We start from the raw sequence: 19,245 nt of genomic DNA, 5'->3' as shown, positions 1-19,245 counted from the left end.
TGTATATTACTCGTTTGAGGTAAGGGAATTTTTATTAATTATTTCACCCTAGACAATAAGATATCATAAAACACCAATTGGTTTACTTCTATTATGATCTGTTTGGTTGAAGGGGAAAAAATGGAAGTAGATAATAAATTTAATTTGGTTTTTCAATAAAAAAAATATTTTCACTTAACTTTTGTTTTTTTTTACTTATTTTCGTTCTTCTTTGTTTATATTCAGCTAAACGAATTCTCATCTACTTCTATTACCTTTTTATTTACTTATTTCATCTTTATTTTTCTCCATTTTACTACATAGAATCCAAAACATGAGTGTTCAATTTTAAAATATGCAAGTCCTTCTACTTAAATATATACAAACAAAAAATTTGGCACTTAGAGAAGAACTTAAATATAAATAAATTTAACTAATTTTATATATTGTTAAATAATATTATTTCTAAAACATCCTTTAGCTAATTAATTTATTTTAATAAATTTTGTATTCTTGATGTGAAATACCTTTATTTAACATTAATTAGTTAAACTAAATTATGTAATATAAAATTATTCATTCTTGTTTATATCTAAAATAATTAGGTATTTGATGTGCTATGAATCTTACATTAAAAATAAGTAAAATAATGTGATTAGGGTTTGTTAAAGGAGAAGAAATATTACACATGATACTACCAAAAGGTGCACACATGCAACCGTATTACTTGCACACTTGTATTCAATTCATACAAACAATTGACTGATTAATATGTTTGACCTTGTTGTGTCAACGTCTTTCTTTTGTTTTTTAGAATAAATATATATTTTAAATAAATAAAATATATATTAAAAGCAATATTACAAAATAGTTTGCCTTTTTTTGGTTATATGTAATTTCCAAGTATTATAAAATATTTTTATAAATTTATTTATTTTCGTTTATGTTTTCCCTGGTTTATATAACGTGAGTAAAATCATTGTTTCTTTTATTTATCTCACTTCATTCATTTAACAATTTTTCTTCATTTATTTTTACTCTTATATTTTTATTTATAATTCAAAAACAATCTAACAATTTTTCCGCCTAAACTAGGGTAACCTTCTCAGAATTGTTAAAAATAAGCTAAACAAATAATCCTCTTTTGTTATTAATGGAGAAAATAGTTATTTGAGAAATGCAAGGCCTTCTAACTTTTGTGAAATAATCAAAAACACTTTTGCATGTTTACACAGATCTAAGTTAACAATATATATGATAACAAATAATTAATTATTTTCCAACCTATATAAATTAATAATTGGATAATATAATGTTATAGATGCTATATTATGTCTTCATGGTCAACTTTCAATATTATTTCTTGTTAGCCAATGGCGCATGACTCCTTTTCTCATGTGTGATATATCTCATTAAAAAATTATAAGAACGATGATCAACCAGTAATTTATTTTATCATTTATTTTTTAATGTGATTTAGTGTGAATTATTACTTTAAATAAAATAATGATATATTAATTAATGACTTATATTAAATCACACTAAAAAATAAATAATTGAATTATATTAACATTTTCGGATATATATATATATATATATATATATATATATATATATATATAATATTGCGATCTCTATTCCGTATCTTAGCCGTATTTATTTGATATTTGTACAGCGTACGTAGGAGAAAAGTATAATTATTTGATTAGATATGGTGGTGCAGAATATTACAATGATGTCTAGTCATAGCACCACGTAAGGGGGGAAAAGAGTAGAATATTATTACATAGGAAAAACAAATTTCTGTCTGTATATACACTCAAAACCTATATATAATACAATCAACAAATCAATGTACGTATTTCATCCAAAATATACGTCTCATCGTTCTAATATGTGTCCATTCAATAATTATCAACTCCAACTAGTCTCCTTTTCATTTTTTTTTTCTAATTTGATATAATATATATATATATATATATATATATATATATATATATATATATTAATGTAATATCAATTTTCTTATAATAGGATTCATATGGGAACACATATTGTATCTTTTGAACCATTATGCTTTTCATATACAGATAGAAATTTAACTGACTCAAAATTTTTTGTCGGATACAAAATAAAAAAGTTGAGTATTATTTTTAAAATAAAGACTAAAAATTTATTGTCTTAAAATTTTTGGATTAAAATAGTATTAATCTGTATGTAATTTTACTAAAATTATATATACTTGTTTTTCTTGTATATCATTTTAACTTTTTTATTTTTATTTAATAAAAGTTTTTCGATTTATATTTGAATTTCTCATTGATGATAACATGCATGATTTTTGGTTCCTAAGTTTGAAAGGTAGTTGTGATATGAAATGAGTTGATTGCATGAACTTGATGATAGTACAAGTGTGAGTGTGGGGTACCATTTGACCTATTCATCATCTCATCAATTTTCTTTTCTTTCTTTTCGATTCGATGAGATCGACGTGATTCATTGTGCTTTATAAATGCAATGAAGGTGTTACTTTTTTTTTTTTCATTCTTTTTACTGTGCCTATTTGGTCTCATCTTCAGTTACAAGCAATTTCTAACTTCTTTTTTTTTTCTTTTTCTTCTAATGAATGGAGAATCAATGTTAAGTTTTACTACAGAGTGGTCTCTAAAATAGAATTATCCAAATTGCATCGAAAGCAATTTAATCATAATTATTTTGATGAAAACAATATCTTTCAAAATCAAAATTTTTAATTCACTTAACACATGAGTCATCATAATTTTGAAAAATCATATCCACTTGATGTAGCTTTAAGTAACTTCCACTCTTCTTAAGTCTTTGAATTTGGAAAGAGAATGCGATTCTTTTAAAACTTGGTTCCAACCAAATGTGAAATATTTATATGAAATGAGTTAATAATTAATTTATCTTAAAGAATGTACATAAATGTTATTTTTTATTTCTGGTGAATTATTAAGTTTTTTGTTTCATTCTCTACTTTTTTTTCTTTAATCCTTTTATCTCTAATACATTTTTAATTTTGTTTTCAGTTCAAAAGGAATTTAGGTGATATTTAAAAAACATAAATAAAATAAAAATTTCATCAAAAAAGAGAAATAATAATAAATATATGATAACTAATATATATATATATATATATATATATATATATATATATATATATATATATATATATATATAAAACCTCAGAGAATACAATTGATTATCTTTGAGTGAATAAGCTTAAATGTTTTTTACCCTCTTTTAGTTTGAATTTGCAAAAGAGGCTGTGAATCTTGTTTTAAATTTGGTTCCAATGAAATATAAAATATTAATAAAAACTCAATTATTTATATATTTTATTTTAAAAACTCAAACATGGGCATTAGTTAAGAGTTAGGTCGTCTTTTTTTTTTCTCTAACATGTATATATTATATTGATGCAATGAACGTAACTTATATAATATTTTATTTGTGAAAAATTATCTAAAATAAAGAATTTAGTCTATAATATCATTACTATATAAATCAATTTTACATAAGCATCCCATAGAAATTTATTTTATTTTGCTTTCCAAAAAAAATATGCTATTCATAATTAAAATAATAAAATTTTTAAAATATATATATATAAATTGAATTTCGTCTTTTGTAAAATCCCGTTACTATCTCATCAGTTTCTTAATGGTTGCATTTAAACTGTGCAATCTTATGAAACCTCAGAGACTATGTTTACAAATTTAATTATAATGTATTAATAATATAATTTTTTTTAAATAAAAAGTAAAGGTTATAATTACTCTAATTTAAAAATAAATTTTCATTTATATTAATTTATTAAGTTAAAAATACGATTTATGTGCCTTCATTTCTTCATGCACCCATGGCTAGATCCAAAGAAAGCATTAATATTTCAAATTAATTTTTAATAATTATTTCAAATTAAATATCACCATATATTTTGTAATGCTTTTAATCATTTAAAAAATTAATTATCATCATAATTAATAAAATAGTTATAATAATGACCGTGTATATTACTTTTACTTACACAGCCAAAATTAATATTTATTTGATTTAAATTACTTTATTCTATTATTTATTTTACTATTCACAAATCTATAAGTTAAATTACACAGCCAAAATTAATATTTATTTGATTTAAATTACTTTATTTTATTATTTATTTTACTATTCACAAATCTATAAGTTAAATTATATAAGGCTTAAATACATTTTTTTTTTGCAGTGTTTGTTGTGAATGGTTCTCATTTTTACTAAATGTTTAAAATGGTCTTTATGTTCATAGTAGCTCCCACTTACCCTGAATAAATATTCGCCTCGTACCCGTACCCATATTCGTCGGGTATCCGTTATGCGAATACCCGTCTATTTTTTTCATATCCGCGGGTATCCACGGGTACCCGCGGGTATTTACAAAAATATTTAAAAAAATAAATATTTAACCATAATTAGTGCTTGGATCAAGAAGTCTCTGTTCTCCGATTGATTCTTGAGAAACAAACAAATAAAAAATCACGACCAATTTATATTGTAGTTTATTTTTGAATAAAATATTAAAAAAATTACTAACTTCATCAATGTACACCTCTTACAACATTTTATAAAGTTTCATGTTGTCCAATTTTAATCTAGAAGGGCCTGAAAACATAAGAAGTTCATTAAAAATTTCTAACAATCACTTAATTAAAATATCTAAGTAAAAGTGTTAATTTCATTACCTTCCATGTTGGTCCATAAACCAGTCTTGGAGACACATTAATGTCTCCACAGTATCTGAAAGTAATTTACTCAGTTGTGGGATAAGAATCTGACCACCATTATTGAATGAAGACTCATAATGTTTTTTGCTAATATATATATATATATATATATATATATATATATATATATATATATATATATATATATAAGGGTATTTTTCTAAATTAAAGTTTAGCGGGTACGGGTATCCACGGGTACGGATACTATGATACCTATACCCGCCCCGTTAACATGCGGGTATCAAAAATACTCGTACCCGCGGGTATCCATTTTTAATATTCGTTTCTTACCCGTTGCAGGTTTTATCCACGGATACCCGCGGGTACAGATTTTTTTGACATCCCTAGTTGCGGATGGTCCTCATTTTTACCAAATGTTTAAAATGATCCTCATTTTTGCAATTCGTGTTTAATTTAGTCATTTTCTATGACGCCATTTAAATCAGTAACGGAATACTGTACATGTAACACTGTTTGTATTACATTGTACTGGGGTGTATTACATATACTGTATGTGTATTGTACAAGTGTAGTAATTAGATATTTGGGGATAAATAGGTGAGCTAGGATTTTGAAAATGAATTGTTGGGCAGTTGGTCAGTTGTTGCAATCTTCTTCCTCCATTCTCAATTTGTTGTTGCAATCTTCTTCTTCCTGCAATCCTATGTCATGGTCCATGCAATCCCATGTCACGGTCCAATCTTCTACCTTTACCTCTGGTTGTAATCATTGGAGACATCAGTGTTGTAGCAATTTGTGCAATGTTGGTGGTTCAGCTTGCAATGTTAGTGGTTCAGCGATAAACCCTAGCTCACTTATTTATCTCCCAACTATCTAATTACTATACCTGTACAATACACGTAATATACCCCAATACAATGTAATACAAACAATGTCATCTGTACTCCATTACTAATTTAAACGGTGTCACAGAAAAGGACTAAATTAAACACAAATTGCGAAAATGAGAACCATTTTAAACATTTGGTAGAAATGAAGATCATCCGCAACAAACACTACGAAAATGGAGACCATTTTAAACATTTGGTCAAAATAAGGACCATCCGCAACAAACGAAAATAAGGACGAAAAATGTATTTAAGCCATTATATAACTAAACACTTTTTATTAAAAAAAAAAGGTATAGAATATGCAAAAGTCAGTCAATCAACTGTATATCTGTGTAACTATTCGACAGCAGAGTATGTAAAAAGAAGGAACAGTGCCATCATGGAAAAAAAAAACACTCTCATTGGTAAAGCTGTTTCTATGTGGTTTAGCTTAATTATTTCAGGCCAAACCTATCAGAAGAATGAAAACAAATGTTTTAGGTTACACGAAAAAGTTTAAGGAAAAGCAGGCTCTTCCAACTCTAATGTCAGGGAAAAAAAAACGGCAATCTGAGTATTTACAATGGGATTACAAATTACCTACTAATGGGGGTTTCTGGATTCAATCTCTAGTCTCATTTGTCACTATCAGAGCATAAGGTCAACCAAGTGACCCTCAAACCCTAATGACGAAATGACAAGGAATTCATGAACTGGTGGCAAGCTTATTGACTCTGATGAATGAATGATTTGTCTGTCATTTTATCTAATCCAACAATCACCCATAATCTAGCTTTTACCTTTTGGAGTATGTAGCATAACTCTTTGAACTAATTTATGTTGTTAGAATCTTCAATGCAGAAAACCGTGTGATCCAGATATTGTGAAGTCCTGAAGGGTGCTTGACCTGGCCTTTTACACCACACTTTGCATAATCTCCCAACATAAATGAGGTGTTTTCCCTTTCGACTGGATGAGATGCTGATGCAGAGTTCATGAGATGTAGGCTTTCAGCCACATTACAAGCCACAGCTTGACATACGCCATCTAGGTTCTTCAATATCTGACCTGAGTTGCACAACATAAACAACTCAGCGTATTGATAAGGTAACCTATTCATGTAGTTGTCTTATGCGCAAGAAAGTTAGCACCTTCTAACCTGCAAAACCTCCATGGTGAGGTTTTAAGTAACATCAAACAATGTGACTTCGTGAACCAATCCATACAAGCATCCAAGTCAACCAAATCTTCCAAATCCTCTAGATAAGCTGTGGGATTTTATTATTGTATGAAGAAAAACACTTCACATTCATTGACCACTGGAATAAAAACTTAATCACAAATCACATCTTGCCTCCACAAGAAAGAGAATGAAACTCCGGAATTTGAAATATGATGCTTGTGGATGAATAGGATGGGAAAATGACCATTGCCACCAATAAATCATTAGTACGATATACTTTTGTGTATGAAAATTTGGTTGGAAATTGATGCATAAGAGATATGGCTGCAGGTGAGCATTAATTGAGTCTTGAGCTAGCAGCTCAACTTTACGTTTAGCAAAATGTATGAGCAAGTATCAAGCAAAATATGATTCGATAATTTGATTAGAACACTTTAAAGAGTCTTCCAAAAAGACCAGTGATCATGGCCGAGTATGGGTTCAAGAAATTCCTTCTTCAATCATCTTCTCTCTCAAGTTAGAGGCTTCATTAAGGTCCCCACTCCTACAGTAACCACTGATTAGTATATTATAGGTAACGACATTTGGAACTAAGCCTTTTTGAGGAAGTTTATGGAAAAGTCTCTGTGCTCGTTCCATATTTCCCAATTTGCATAACCCACTTATTAAAGCATTATATGTAGTAATATTTGGAATAAGACCTCTCGCCAGCATCTCATTCCTTAATTTGAAAGCACCATCTACATCACCAGCAGCTGAACAGGCATGAATTAAGGCACCGTATGTGAAATTATCTGGAAGAAAACCTCTAGATAACAAAATTGACAGAACACTTCTTGCTTCATCAATCTTCCCAGATTTGCCAAGACCATAGATAGCTATGTTGTACACAATATTGCTAGGAAGAGAATTACATATAGCAATTTTATCAAGAGAATCAGCAATTCTCTGAGCTTCTTGACTTATGGAATCATTCTTAACAGACTTATCAGAACATTTATGAACTGTAAGAAGATCAAAATCCACCATCTTGCTTAGGATCACAGTTGCTTCATTGATTCTATCATTCTTATAAAGACTGCTGACTATTTTGCTACAGATGAAAAAATTAGGAGAGAACCCTCTTTCGATCATCTCAAAATATAAATTAAAAGCTTTATCCAGCTTCCCTTCATTGCACCAACCGTAAATAAGGGTACCATAGGTAACAGTATCTGGTGATAGTCCTCTCGTCCGCAACTCAACTAGAAGATCAGCAACATCACTTGACTTCCTAGACTTAAATAGTCCATAAATAAGGGAATTGTACATTTCAATGGAAGGGGAAATTGTTTGTCTTTCCATCATATCTTTGATTCTAAAAGCTTCGATAACACTACCAGTTTTACAATATCCATCACTCAATGTCCTATATGTTATTTCATCGGGCGAGCATCCAAGTTCCTTCATCCTATCAAAAACAACCTTTGCCTCCACCACTTTCCCCATCTTACACAGCCCACCGATCATTGTATTGAATGCAACAGTGCTATTAGTAAAACCCCGACTCAAAATCTCTTTCCAAAGCTTCATGGCCCCATCATAATCTCCCATTTTGAAAAAACAATCAAGCAGAGTACAGCAGCTGACTTCATTCGGCACCACATCTCCTTCCACCATCGAATGCCAAAGGCTCAAAGCATCGCCGTAAGACCCCACATCAACCAACCCTTTGAGAACCGTATTATAGGTCACAACCGAAGGATCAATTCCCTCCCTTAACATCTCCTCACAAAGCATCAAAGCCTCACTCATTCTCCCTTCCCTGCAGTACCCATCCAACAACGTATTATAGCTATAACAATCCGGTCTTACATTCCAATCCAACATCCCCCTAAACACCTCTTCGGCCTTTCTTATCCAACCCTGCTTACAGTAGCCATTAACCAACGCATTACAAACAAACACATTCACCTTCAACCCCACCCTTGCCATCTCATCTCGAACCCTAACCGCATCATCCATCTTCCCAACATGACAATACCCATCCACCAGCAAGCCATACACTCGATCATCCACAAAAATCACCTCATCCTCCTCCATTCTCCGAAGCAACCCCTCGGCCTCATCCACCCTTCCCTGCCTGCAGTAACCTTTCATCAACAAAGTCCAAGTGACCACATTTCTCTCCACCCCTTTCCTAGACATTAAATGCAGCACCCTCTCAGCTTCTCCCACATCACCCTTACAAGCATACCCTCCAACCAAAGCATTGTACACCACAACATTAACCTCAAACCCCATCCCCACCATCTTCTCCACAAACCTCTCAGCGCAATCCACATTCCCTTCCCGACAATGCGCGTTCACAACAATACTAATCATGAAAACGTCAGGCACAATCCCCATCTTCAAAACCTGCTCAAAAACAGTCAGCGCCGGGCCTCCTTCACCGGCACGCACCAGCCTAGCGAGGAGGCAATTGCAGGACCTGAGGCTGGGGGTCCTGCCGAGCCTGCCCATTTCGTCGAACACGTTGAGTGCGTGGCGCGTCATGCCGCGTTCAGCGAACGCGTTGAGAAGCATGTCGAAGACAGTGGGGGAAAAGCCAAATTCCTTGTAGATGGAAACGACGTCGCGGCAGACGGCGAAGGCGCGGAAGTTGTTGGTGCAGTGGAGGGAGAGGAGCTGGTGGAGGAGGGAGCGGGCTTCGGAGAAGAGTTTGGCGCGGGCGAGAATGTGGAGGAGGAGGCAGAAGGAGGTGGCGTGGGGGCGGTAGTGGGGGTCTTGTGCGGCGAGTTGGAAGAATTCGAGGGCGGCGGCGGGGTGGAGGCGGAGGCGGCGTAGGAGGGCATCGGTGAGGGGGTCTGAGAGGGGGAAGCGGAGGCGGTTGAGGGAGGCGGGGCGGCGGAGGAGGAGGAGACGGGAGATGCGGTCGAGGAGGTCGAGGGAGGGAGCTTTGGAATTGGAATGTTGAGGAAAGTTCCGGAGAAGGAAGGTAGAGATATGGAATGTTCTATGTGAGGGGAAGGAAAGGGTAATGGGTTTGCGGCGGAGAGGGAACATTTGAGTGGCGGCGACTTCCGCGAAAGCATGAGTTGCTAATGTTGGAAGTTAAATTGGTGATCTGGTTCTTGTTGGGTGTGTGTGGTGGTTGAAGAAGAAGGAAAAAGAAGAGTTGGTGAAGGTGAAGGTTCGGTGAAGGTTCGGTGAAGAGGTGAACGGTGATGATTGATTGGAGGGAAGAAGAAGCACCGCCGCCGCCGCGACCACCACCACCACTGAACAGGGAAAATATAGCAGAGACTTGTGTTGTTGAAGAGTGTGGCGAGAGGGTAGGCGAAAATTTTTCAAATTTAAACCAACAAAAATTTATAATACATATTTGGGAAAAAAATTTTGATATTTTTCCATGACATTTTGTAATTTATATAAATATTAAATGTACTATTTTTATTAAATATGTATTTTTCTTGCTAAATATTTTTTTTAAAATTATATAAGCCTCGGATAATAAGGATAATAAATTGATCACCATGGTAATAATTTAAAAAATATATATATTAATAACAGCATATAGGGTTTTATGCAACTTATCCAATATTAAAGAAATTACCATATAATTATGCAACTTATCCAATATTAAAGAAATTACCATATAATTTTTCAAAGGAAGAAACATTATTAAGAAAATAACAGGAGTAGAAATAAAATCTATCGTATATGCAACATAATACCAATCTTCTCATTGGTCTTGATATCCTAAATAACACAAGATTTTGAATAGAAAACGATGCGTTTGGATTTGGATATGAAATCATAATAAGAAAAGGAGGGTATGAAAAGAACAACATTGAGAGTTTGTTTATCATTAACCTTTATAGTTTCCTTATAGTGCATATATGTGATTTCCATTAGGCAAATTCTCAATAACTGAAACTAATAATAGAATGAAAGTTACCCTTATTTTTAGCTTTGATACTCATGCTCATAAATTATATTTTTTTTATACTTTAAAATGGAAATGATGGTAAATAATTCTTTTTAATTAAGATTAGAATTTGCTGTTTACAAGAATGGTATTATACTAAAATGACGAAGAAATCATTTTTAATATTTTTTATTTATTTTTAGTTTATGGATTACGGAGAACTTAAAAGAAATTCACTAAATATATACTTCTAAGAATTTTAAACAATATTTGATGAATTAAATATTATATATGAGAGTAAATTTTTGTCAGATACAAAGTATATTAATAAATTATTTGATCAACACAAATTACGTTCTACATTAAAATTTGATCTTGTGCAATTAATAAATTATAAAAAATAATAAAAACTTACTTGTTAACTTTCTTTAATTCCCTTTTACCAAAAAATATTAGTCTACTCATCCTTCACAAACATTTATAATTTATTTTGTATCTCTTTTTATCTTTATATGTCTTTCTTTTTTCATGTTCTATTAAAAGATTTGATTAACTAAATATTGTGTTTTTCTTATTCGATTATATTAAAAGATTTGATTATGGAAAGATACCACAAATTTAACCATTAAACTTCACACTAAGTCTTGCAAAAATCATTTTACTAAAAGGACTTTCAACGTTGGAAATTAAAGTATACATTAATTACAGAAACATAGGTGGTGGTGCTAAAAAAATATACCTATTCGTATATATTCGCGGATAAAATTCATATAAAGATATTTATGGGGATAAAACCCATATATAGATATTTATGGGTAATAAATGCAGATATTTTTAATATCCACATGTTAAAATGGAAGGTATAGTATATAATATTCGTACTCGTGCATAACTGTACCCACTATATTTTAATTTAAATTTAAAAAGAATTAAAAAAACATGATTAAAACGTTAACACATTGAAATTGAATGGATTATTTTTTAATCAATTGGTTCTTTGTAAACTATCGTAGAACACTATTTAAATGGATTATTTGCATTTTGTTTGAAATTTATAAATGTCATACGTTATATTTTTATTTGAATTTATGGTTAAAATATATTGTTAAATATTAATTTTTTCTTTTGTAAATATCCATGAATACCATAGATATTCATGGATATTAAAAAAATATACAAATACCCAATACCCACACATATAAATATGAAGGGAATAAAATATAGAAAATTATTATCCATACCTTATCCGACCCGTTGAAATTCTTAACACATATTCTAATATTATAAACCACACAGCAGTCACGAAATTAAGATATACCCAACTAATCTAAGTTCATGAACGAAATTGTTTGAGACCAAAAACAAAAAAAAAAAACAGATAATATGTTTGCAAGTTTACATAATCTCCCTTTAAAACAGAGAGTTACCTCCAGATCTTTTCTCTAAAAAAGTTAAAAGAAAATATTGAACTATTTATCTTTACAACAAATTCATAAACTACTTCTTCCTCGTTCAATTGATATAAATTAATTAAATAAAATGGGAATAATAGATACGTAACCACGAAAAAAATTATAAAATATAAACTAATATGAACGTAATTTTAACTCCACATACTTTAAAATAGCATTTTCTTAAATGTTTGTTTTAACTTGTAGTTATAATCAAAATATATCTTAAACCCTTCTCTCGTCAATATAAATTTATTTATGAAATTTAAAAGTATTTATTAATTAAAATATATTTTCCATCAGTTAATATTTCAACTTTAAAATTAAAATTATTTTTCATACAATTAATTAATTAATTTAATATTTTATTGTTTATCTTATTTTAAAGATAAGTAAAAATCAAAACTCAGAAATGTAACTCCTCTGTGATCTAATTCTTATTGATTCTTCAGAACCTATATATCAAACAAAACAAATACCAGAAACCAAATTTCTTGGCACTGAATTCCAACTTAAAAATCTGTACTATTTCAATAAATATATAAATAAAAGTTGGAATAATTTTCTCTGCTGTTGGGAAAAAAGAAAACCTAGAAGATAACCTTAGTTTAACCTATTGCATGACCACCATGTTGGTGGAATACGCTATAAATAGATAAGTCCAAAGTAGATTCATGGATTCTAAATAAGCAACAAAAAAAAGTGGATGCAAAAACCTCAATTCTCAACCACTTAAATAAATCTGTCAAGTCAATTCAACTTTTGATTACTTAGTGTGTAAAGAACATTTCAAACACTCTTCAAGATAATCAGATAAAATATATTTAGTAAAAAAATGTTGTGAAAAAAGTTTTCTTATTTGTTTTAGAAATGAATCAAGTAAAAAGCATATCATAACACAAATAAAATTGTATCTAATTGGGTATTTTACATCTCCGACCATGAATAATAAAACATCTTTTCACAATGAAAACATGTGTGGTCATATTCGGAAAACCATGAAACAAAGACAGAAGGACCGCATTGGCATTTCTTATCTCAGTTTTTTGTGGTTCACACTTCATCTTATGTCCATTCAGTTTTCACTTCACCATTTCATTGTCCTTCAAATCACCGACACAAATTTATTTACACAACCTCCAACCAATGATGAAGTTTAGTGCTTCATAGTATTTTTAACTGGATCGCATTGATTGAAGCAAAATGTGATAACATAATTTTATCCATTCATGGTGCATCTCAATCATTCTGTGCATGAGGAAGTTCATAAAGATAAAGTTCTTAATCTCTTCAAGTAAATACAGAAGGGTAGAATATCACTGTGGTTTATAATCTCCATTATCAAGGACAAATATTGTAGTTGGAATAAAAGAGAAAATAACTTTAAAAGCTGTTAAATTTTAAGTAACAGTGATTACAAGCTGAAAACTGTTTCTAGAATTTGAATCTGTGAATGGAGAAGAAGCAATGTTATGCAGTGAGTAAGCATTAAAAGAATGATTTTTCTCCAAAAGCAAACACAATATTGCAAGAGTACACCATGTGTCTGAGTCTGTCCCCTACTCCATACTCTGTTGTTTTCTTGGAATTATAGGATCTTGTCTTTTTGACAAATAAACTAAGTGAAGGTTTCCAAGTTAACCAATTTGAGAATGTTCTCCTAGAATTACTGTCGAAACTGGCTGGGTAAGGAATTTGTGCTTAGTTATTATGTCTTTGGCAGTAAAAGTAAGAGAGGGTAGAAATTTATTTGCATGAGTTGGACTGAACGAAAACAACATAGGAGAGACATTAAGTGGGGTGAGTTGAGGTGCACATCATAGGACAACTCATTGTCGGTTTAACACAACAGAAGAACAATGCACTTTGAATAAAAACTATCTTCTCAATTTTTCGTGTAAAGGGTATCTAACATGTTTGTGTATATATCTCCTTCAGAAACCACACAAGTAAAAAGCTAGAACCAAAGTGGTTTCATAGAAGGTGCAATACAAGGTAAGCAAACGCATTTGGCTTTTTGTTAAACAGGCTTGAAAATGAGCTTTGAAAGCAGAGGGAAGGTGAAAGACACAAGCTTGAGCACATCAGCTGAAAGCAACATGAACAGCAGGAGGGACAAGATACTGGCTCAGTACAGTGCGGATGCTGAGATTCTGGCCGAGTTTGAGCAGTCTGGTGTGTCTGGTAAATCATTTGACTACTCCAGGATGGTCCTTGATCCTCCCAGGTTAGTGTCTGGAGAAAAAATGACTGCATATCTGTCAAAAATCCAAAGGGGTGGCCTTATCCAACCCTTTGGTTGTATGCTTGCAATTGAGGAACCCACTTTTAGGATCATTGGGTACAGTGAGAATTGTTTTCAGTTGTTGGGTTTGGAGAGGCAAATTGACTCTAAGATGTTTGTAAATTTGATTGGGGTTGATGCAACAACCCTTTTCACTCCACCTTCTGGGGCTTCCCTAGCTAAAGCTGTGGCTTCCAGAGAAATTTCTCTTCTGAACCCGATTTGGGTCTATGCAAGGATGACCCAGAAGCCGTTTTATGCCATACTGCATAGGATCGATGTTGGGGTTGTGATTGATTTGGAGCCTGCGCGGTTGAGTGATCCAGCATTGTCACTAGCCGGGGCAGTTCAATCACAGAAGCTGGCTGTGAGGGCTATTTCAAGGCTGCAATCTCTTCCCGGCGAAGATATTGGCTTGTTGTGTGACACAGTTGTTGAGGAAGTGCAGAAGCTTACTGGATATGACAGGGTTATGGTTTATAAGTTTCATGAGGATGATCATGGTGAGGTTGTAGCTGAGATTAGGAGGTCAGATTTGGAGCCTTACTTGGGTTTACATTATCCTGCCACAGATATCCCTCAAGCTTCTCGCTTCTTGTTCAAGCAAAACCGGGTTAGGATGATATGTGATTGCCATGCAAAGCCAGTTAAGGTCATTCAGAGTGAAGAATTAGGGCAACCTCTTTGCTTGGTGAATTCAACCCTTAGGTTACCACATGGTTGTCATACACAGTACATGGCCAACATGGGATCAATTGCCTCTCTGGTGATGGCAATTATAGTCAATGGAAAAGATGCAACAAGGCTTTGGGGTTTGCTAGTTTGTCACCACACTTCACCACGCTATGTTTCTTTCCCGGTTCGCTATGCTTGTGAGTTCCTAATGCAGGCTTTTGGACTGCAACTTTACATGGAGATTCAATTGGCATCACAAATGGCAGAAAAGAGAATGCTTAAAACTCAAACCTTACTGTGTGACATGCTCCTTCGTGATGCACCATTCGGCATTGTGACTCAGTCTCCAAGTATCATGGATCTTGTGAAGTGTGATGGTGCTGCCTTGTTTTATGATGGAAACTGCTGGTTGTTAGGCACATCCCCAACTGAAGCACAGGTAAAAGACATTGCAGAATGGCTACTTAGTAATCATGGGGACTCAACAGGTTTGACAACAGATAGTTTGGCTGATGCTGGTTATCCAGGTGCTGCTTCACTGGGTGATGCTGTTTGTGGCATGGCCACTGCAAGAATCAATTCAAAACATTTTTTGTTCTGGTTCAGGTCTCACACTGCTAAGGAAGTCAAATGGGGTGGAGCCAAGCATCATCCAGAGGATAGGGATGATGGAGGAAAAATGAACCCAAGATCATCTTTCAAAGCTTTTCTTGAAGTAGTCAAAAGCAAAAGTTTGCCTTGGGAAGTGTCAGAAATCAATGCTATTCACTCATTACAACTAATAATAAGAGATTCCTTCCAAGACACTGAGATCACAGATTCAAAGACTTCAAACTATGTGCAGAAAACTGACACTGCAGCTGGAAAGATGGATGAACTCAGTTCAGTAGCACTTGAAATGGTGAGATTAATCGAGACTGCAACAGTTCCAATTTTTGGGGTTGATTCAGGTGGCATAATCAATGGATGGAATTCAAAGATTGCTGAATTGACAGGTCTACAAGGCAGTGAAGCTATGGGAAAATCCATGGTAAATGAAATTATACATGCGGACTCATGTGACACTTTTAGAAATACTCTAAGCAGAGCCTTGCAAGGTAAATCAGTTGTTGTAGAAAATATAGTAGTTTTAACTTAATTAACAAATGTTATTAGCATTTCATTGTGGGGGGAAAAACGTTCTGTACAAGTCTTTCAGAATTTGATTCCACACGTTGGTCTGAAATATTCAATTCATGTACTATATAAAGCTCTGGACAATCAAATATTCATGTTTTTTAGGTTGTGCTATTATTTTCACCCATTGGAGTGTAAGATTTAATGACTGGCGTTATATAATTGAATATGTATGATAGTGTTTAAATTGCAGTCTTATTTTGATTCCTTCTCCCTGAAAGTTAAGTACTCGTAGGAATGAATTGATAGTTTTTGCAGGAGAGGAGGACAAAAGTGTTGAGTTGAAAATAAAGCACTTTGGGCTTCAACAGCAAAAGAAAGATGTATATCTTATGGTGAATGCTTGCACTAGTAGGGACTACACAGATTCTGTTGTTGGGGTATGCTTTGTAGGTCAAGACATCACTTATGAGAAAGTGGTCCAAGATAAATTCATCAAGTTGGAAGGTGATTACAAAGCAATCGTGCAGAGTCTGAGCCCACTCATTCCACCCATATTTTCTTCTGATGAGAGTGCATGCTGTTCTGAATGGAATGCAGCCATGGAAAGGCTAACTGGTTGGAAAAGAGATGAAGTCATAGGAAAGTTGCTTCCTGGTGAAATATTTGGAAGTTTTTGTCGACTAAAAGGTCAAGATACACTGACTAATTTTATGATTTTACTATACCGTGGAATAAGTGGTCAAGATTCTGAGAAGTTACCATTTGGATTTTTTGATAGAAATGGAGAATTTGTGGAGACTTATATAACAGCAAACAAGAGAATTGATGCTGGTGGGAATATGCTTGGCTGTTTTTGCTTCTTGCAGGTTGTAACGCCAGACCTGAATCAGTCCTCTGAAGAACACAAGCCAAGAGGCAGAGAAAACATTTCTGAATCTAAAGAATTGGCTTATATACTGCAAGAGATGAAGAAACCTTTAAATGGCATACGATTCACTCACAAACTTTTGGAAAGTACAACTGTTTCAGAAAACCAAAAACAATTTCTTGACACCAGTGATGCATGTGAAAGACAGATCATGGCAATTATTGAGGATACCAATTTAGGAAGTATTAATGAAGGGTAAGAGTTCTTGTTGTGTTTTTGGCAGGCTGAAATTCTCTCTTGGAGTAGTACTTTCCTTTTTAGTCTGTTAAACATTCCATGCATACTTATTATTTGCCTACATACAGTCATGTCTTCTGATTATACACTGATATTCAATAACACTGACATTATGTTTCATATCTTATGCTAATGCTAGCAGCACTTTGCAGCTAAACATGGAAGAATTTGTTCTGGGAAATATTTTAGATGCCATTGTCAGTCAAGTGATGATGTTGATAAGAGAAAAGAACTTGCAACTGTTTCATGAAATTCCTGATGAAATAAAAGTGCTTTCTTTATATGGTGACCAAATTAGGCTTCAGGTGGTCTTGTCTGACTTTTTGCTTAATGTAGTCAGCCATACACCATCTCCAAATGGCTGGGTAGAAATCAAGATTTCACCTGGTTTAAAGATAATACAGGATGGCAATGAGTTTATCCATCTCAAGTTCAGGTACAAAAACCAAGAATTTATCACTGTTATCTTCTGGGAATTTGTTTACCAATTTGGATTCTTTGTTTAGGTTTTTTGCATTGTTTCTCTGTTTTGCCTTCAAACTACATTGATCGACACTGATTTTGAGATTTTAAAACATTAGTGTATTTTAATGTTCAAAAGAGGACAACATAAAATAATTCGGTAAAGAATCTGAACTCATTTTATACTTTCTACATGGAATAGTTGATTTCTCCCATTTTTGTTATACTTGAAATTTACGCCTGAGTAGCTGTTGTTTTATGTTTAACACCTTTTGACAAGTGAGACAAACTTTGAAGATATACAAGTGGTGTCACAAACTTTGAGTACGTTTTAGAAACTGTCATAGTTTTAGGCTATAAGTTTGTGATGGTTACTTTGAAGATGTCACCTATGTTAGATTACAATGTAGACTAGAGGCTCATATGATCATATTGTTCTTGCAGAATGACCCATTCTGGTCAAGGTCTTCCTTCAGATCTTCTTCATGATATGTTTGAAGGAGGGAATCAATGGAATACACAGGAAGGTCTAGGACTATACATGTCCAGAAAAATCCTGAGTAGGATGAGTGGTCATGTCCACTACGTAAGAGAACAAAATAAGTGTTATTTTCTCATTGATCTTGACATTAGAACAAGAAAAGAAAGGCAAAAGAATTTGCATGCAGAGACAAGCATGTTAAGTTAGCTTTATTCTCTTGATGCTCTTACTAGTGAAAGGGGTGTGAAGAGTGAGAGGTCTCTAATCTTGCTTTGAAGCTTGGCAGATATATTGCAACTGCTCATGTCAACACTGGTATTCATCTTATGATACTACAACCAAGTTTATGCTTATATATATATATAGATAGATAGATACACACACCCCTTTTTAGTTTGGCTTAAAAATGTTACAGTAACACAGTAGAATGCTGAGAGGAATTTTGAACATTGTATGACCCTTCCTCCAAGGATAAGCATGGCTAATGATTGCTTGTAATACTAATATTTTATGTATAAATAAGAAGCAATCTTGCAGTATTGCCCTGCAGAATTGGTTACTGCATGCAGATGCACTTTATTTTGTTTTCCTTTTTTTTTGGAGCTTAGAAATTCATAGAAAAAACAGAAGTCAATACATTAATTGGATAAATAATGGAATAAGTATTGACAAAAAAATTGCTTGTTCTTATACAGTAATTGATTTTGGTACAAAGATTCCTGCAGTTCTTTCATGTTTAAATAGTTGAAATTTACTTATACTTCAAACCATCCAATTTAGCATTTTTTTTTCCTTGTATTAAATCCAGAAGAAGTAAGATATAAAAGTTGCCCAAAAGCACTTTTGAGCAAATAAATACCTAAACTCATCAATAAAGAAACTCAAAATGTTTACTTGGTGTGTATTTTGGATAATTGATTTT

The 19,245-nt window shown here is 32.7% G+C and overlaps 2 protein-coding genes across 7 annotated transcripts; one reads left to right on the top strand and one right to left on the bottom strand.

Annotated features, from left to right (window-relative positions):
• Positions 1-5,994: 5,994 nt before the first annotated feature.
• Positions 5,995-10,090, bottom strand: LOC114164293 (putative pentatricopeptide repeat-containing protein At1g19290). 2 transcript variants are annotated; one of them, XM_028048902.1, is made up of 2 exons: positions 6,745-10,090; positions 5,995-6,661 (listed from the first exon to the last, which is right to left on the bottom strand). In XM_028048902.1, exon 1 carries the CDS (start codon positions 9,819-9,821, stop codon positions 7,257-7,259), a length of 2,565 nt encoding a protein of 854 aa, XP_027904703.1. In that variant the 5' UTR covers positions 9,822-10,090; the 3' UTR covers positions 5,995-6,661; positions 6,745-7,256. The 2 variants fall into 2 exon arrangements, with proteins under 2 accessions (XP_027904703.1, XP_027904702.1); XM_028048901.1 differs by having other exon boundaries at positions 6,753-10,090.
• A 3,669-nt stretch (positions 10,091-13,759) lies between these two features.
• Positions 13,760-18,911, top strand: LOC114195977 (phytochrome E). 5 transcript variants are annotated; one of them, XM_028086433.1, is made up of 4 exons: positions 13,771-16,193; positions 16,522-17,338; positions 17,520-17,816; positions 18,287-18,911. In XM_028086433.1, exons 1-4 carry the CDS (start codon positions 14,174-14,176, stop codon positions 18,528-18,530), a joined length of 3,378 nt encoding a protein of 1,125 aa, XP_027942234.1. In that variant the 5' UTR covers positions 13,771-14,173; the 3' UTR covers positions 18,531-18,911. The 5 variants fall into 5 exon arrangements, with proteins under 5 accessions (XP_027942238.1, XP_027942234.1, XP_027942236.1 ...); XM_028086435.1 differs by having other exon boundaries at positions 13,775-16,193; positions 16,531-17,338; XM_028086434.1 differs by having other exon boundaries at positions 13,780-16,193; positions 17,523-17,816.
• Positions 18,912-19,245: the final 334 nt, after the last annotated feature.

Source organism: Vigna unguiculata, chromosome 9 (assembly GCF_004118075.2).
Source record: "Vigna unguiculata cultivar IT97K-499-35 chromosome 9, ASM411807v1, whole genome shotgun sequence".
NCBI classification, from domain to species: Eukaryota; Viridiplantae; Streptophyta; class Magnoliopsida; order Fabales; family Fabaceae; genus Vigna; species Vigna unguiculata.
The sequence above is the reverse complement of the archived record's forward strand: the minus strand, read 5'-3'. Positions and strand labels throughout refer to the sequence as shown.

Excerpts from the sequence above, each read along its gene's own strand:
- LOC114164293 (XM_028048902.1), bottom strand. The coding sequence starts at position 9,821 with ATGTTCCCTCTCCGCCGCAAACCCATTACCCTTTCCTTCCCCTCACAT.
- LOC114195977 (XM_028086433.1), top strand. The coding sequence starts at position 14,174 with ATGAGCTTTGAAAGCAGAGGGAAGGTGAAAGACACAAGCTTGAGCACA. Across the intron at positions 17,339-17,519 it reads TTAGGAAGTATTAATGAAGG|CAGCACTTTGCAGCTAAACA; the intron begins GTAAGAGTTCTT and ends TGCTAATGCTAG. Across the intron at positions 17,817-18,286 it reads TTTATCCATCTCAAGTTCAG|AATGACCCATTCTGGTCAAG; the intron begins GTACAAAAACCA and ends TTGTTCTTGCAG.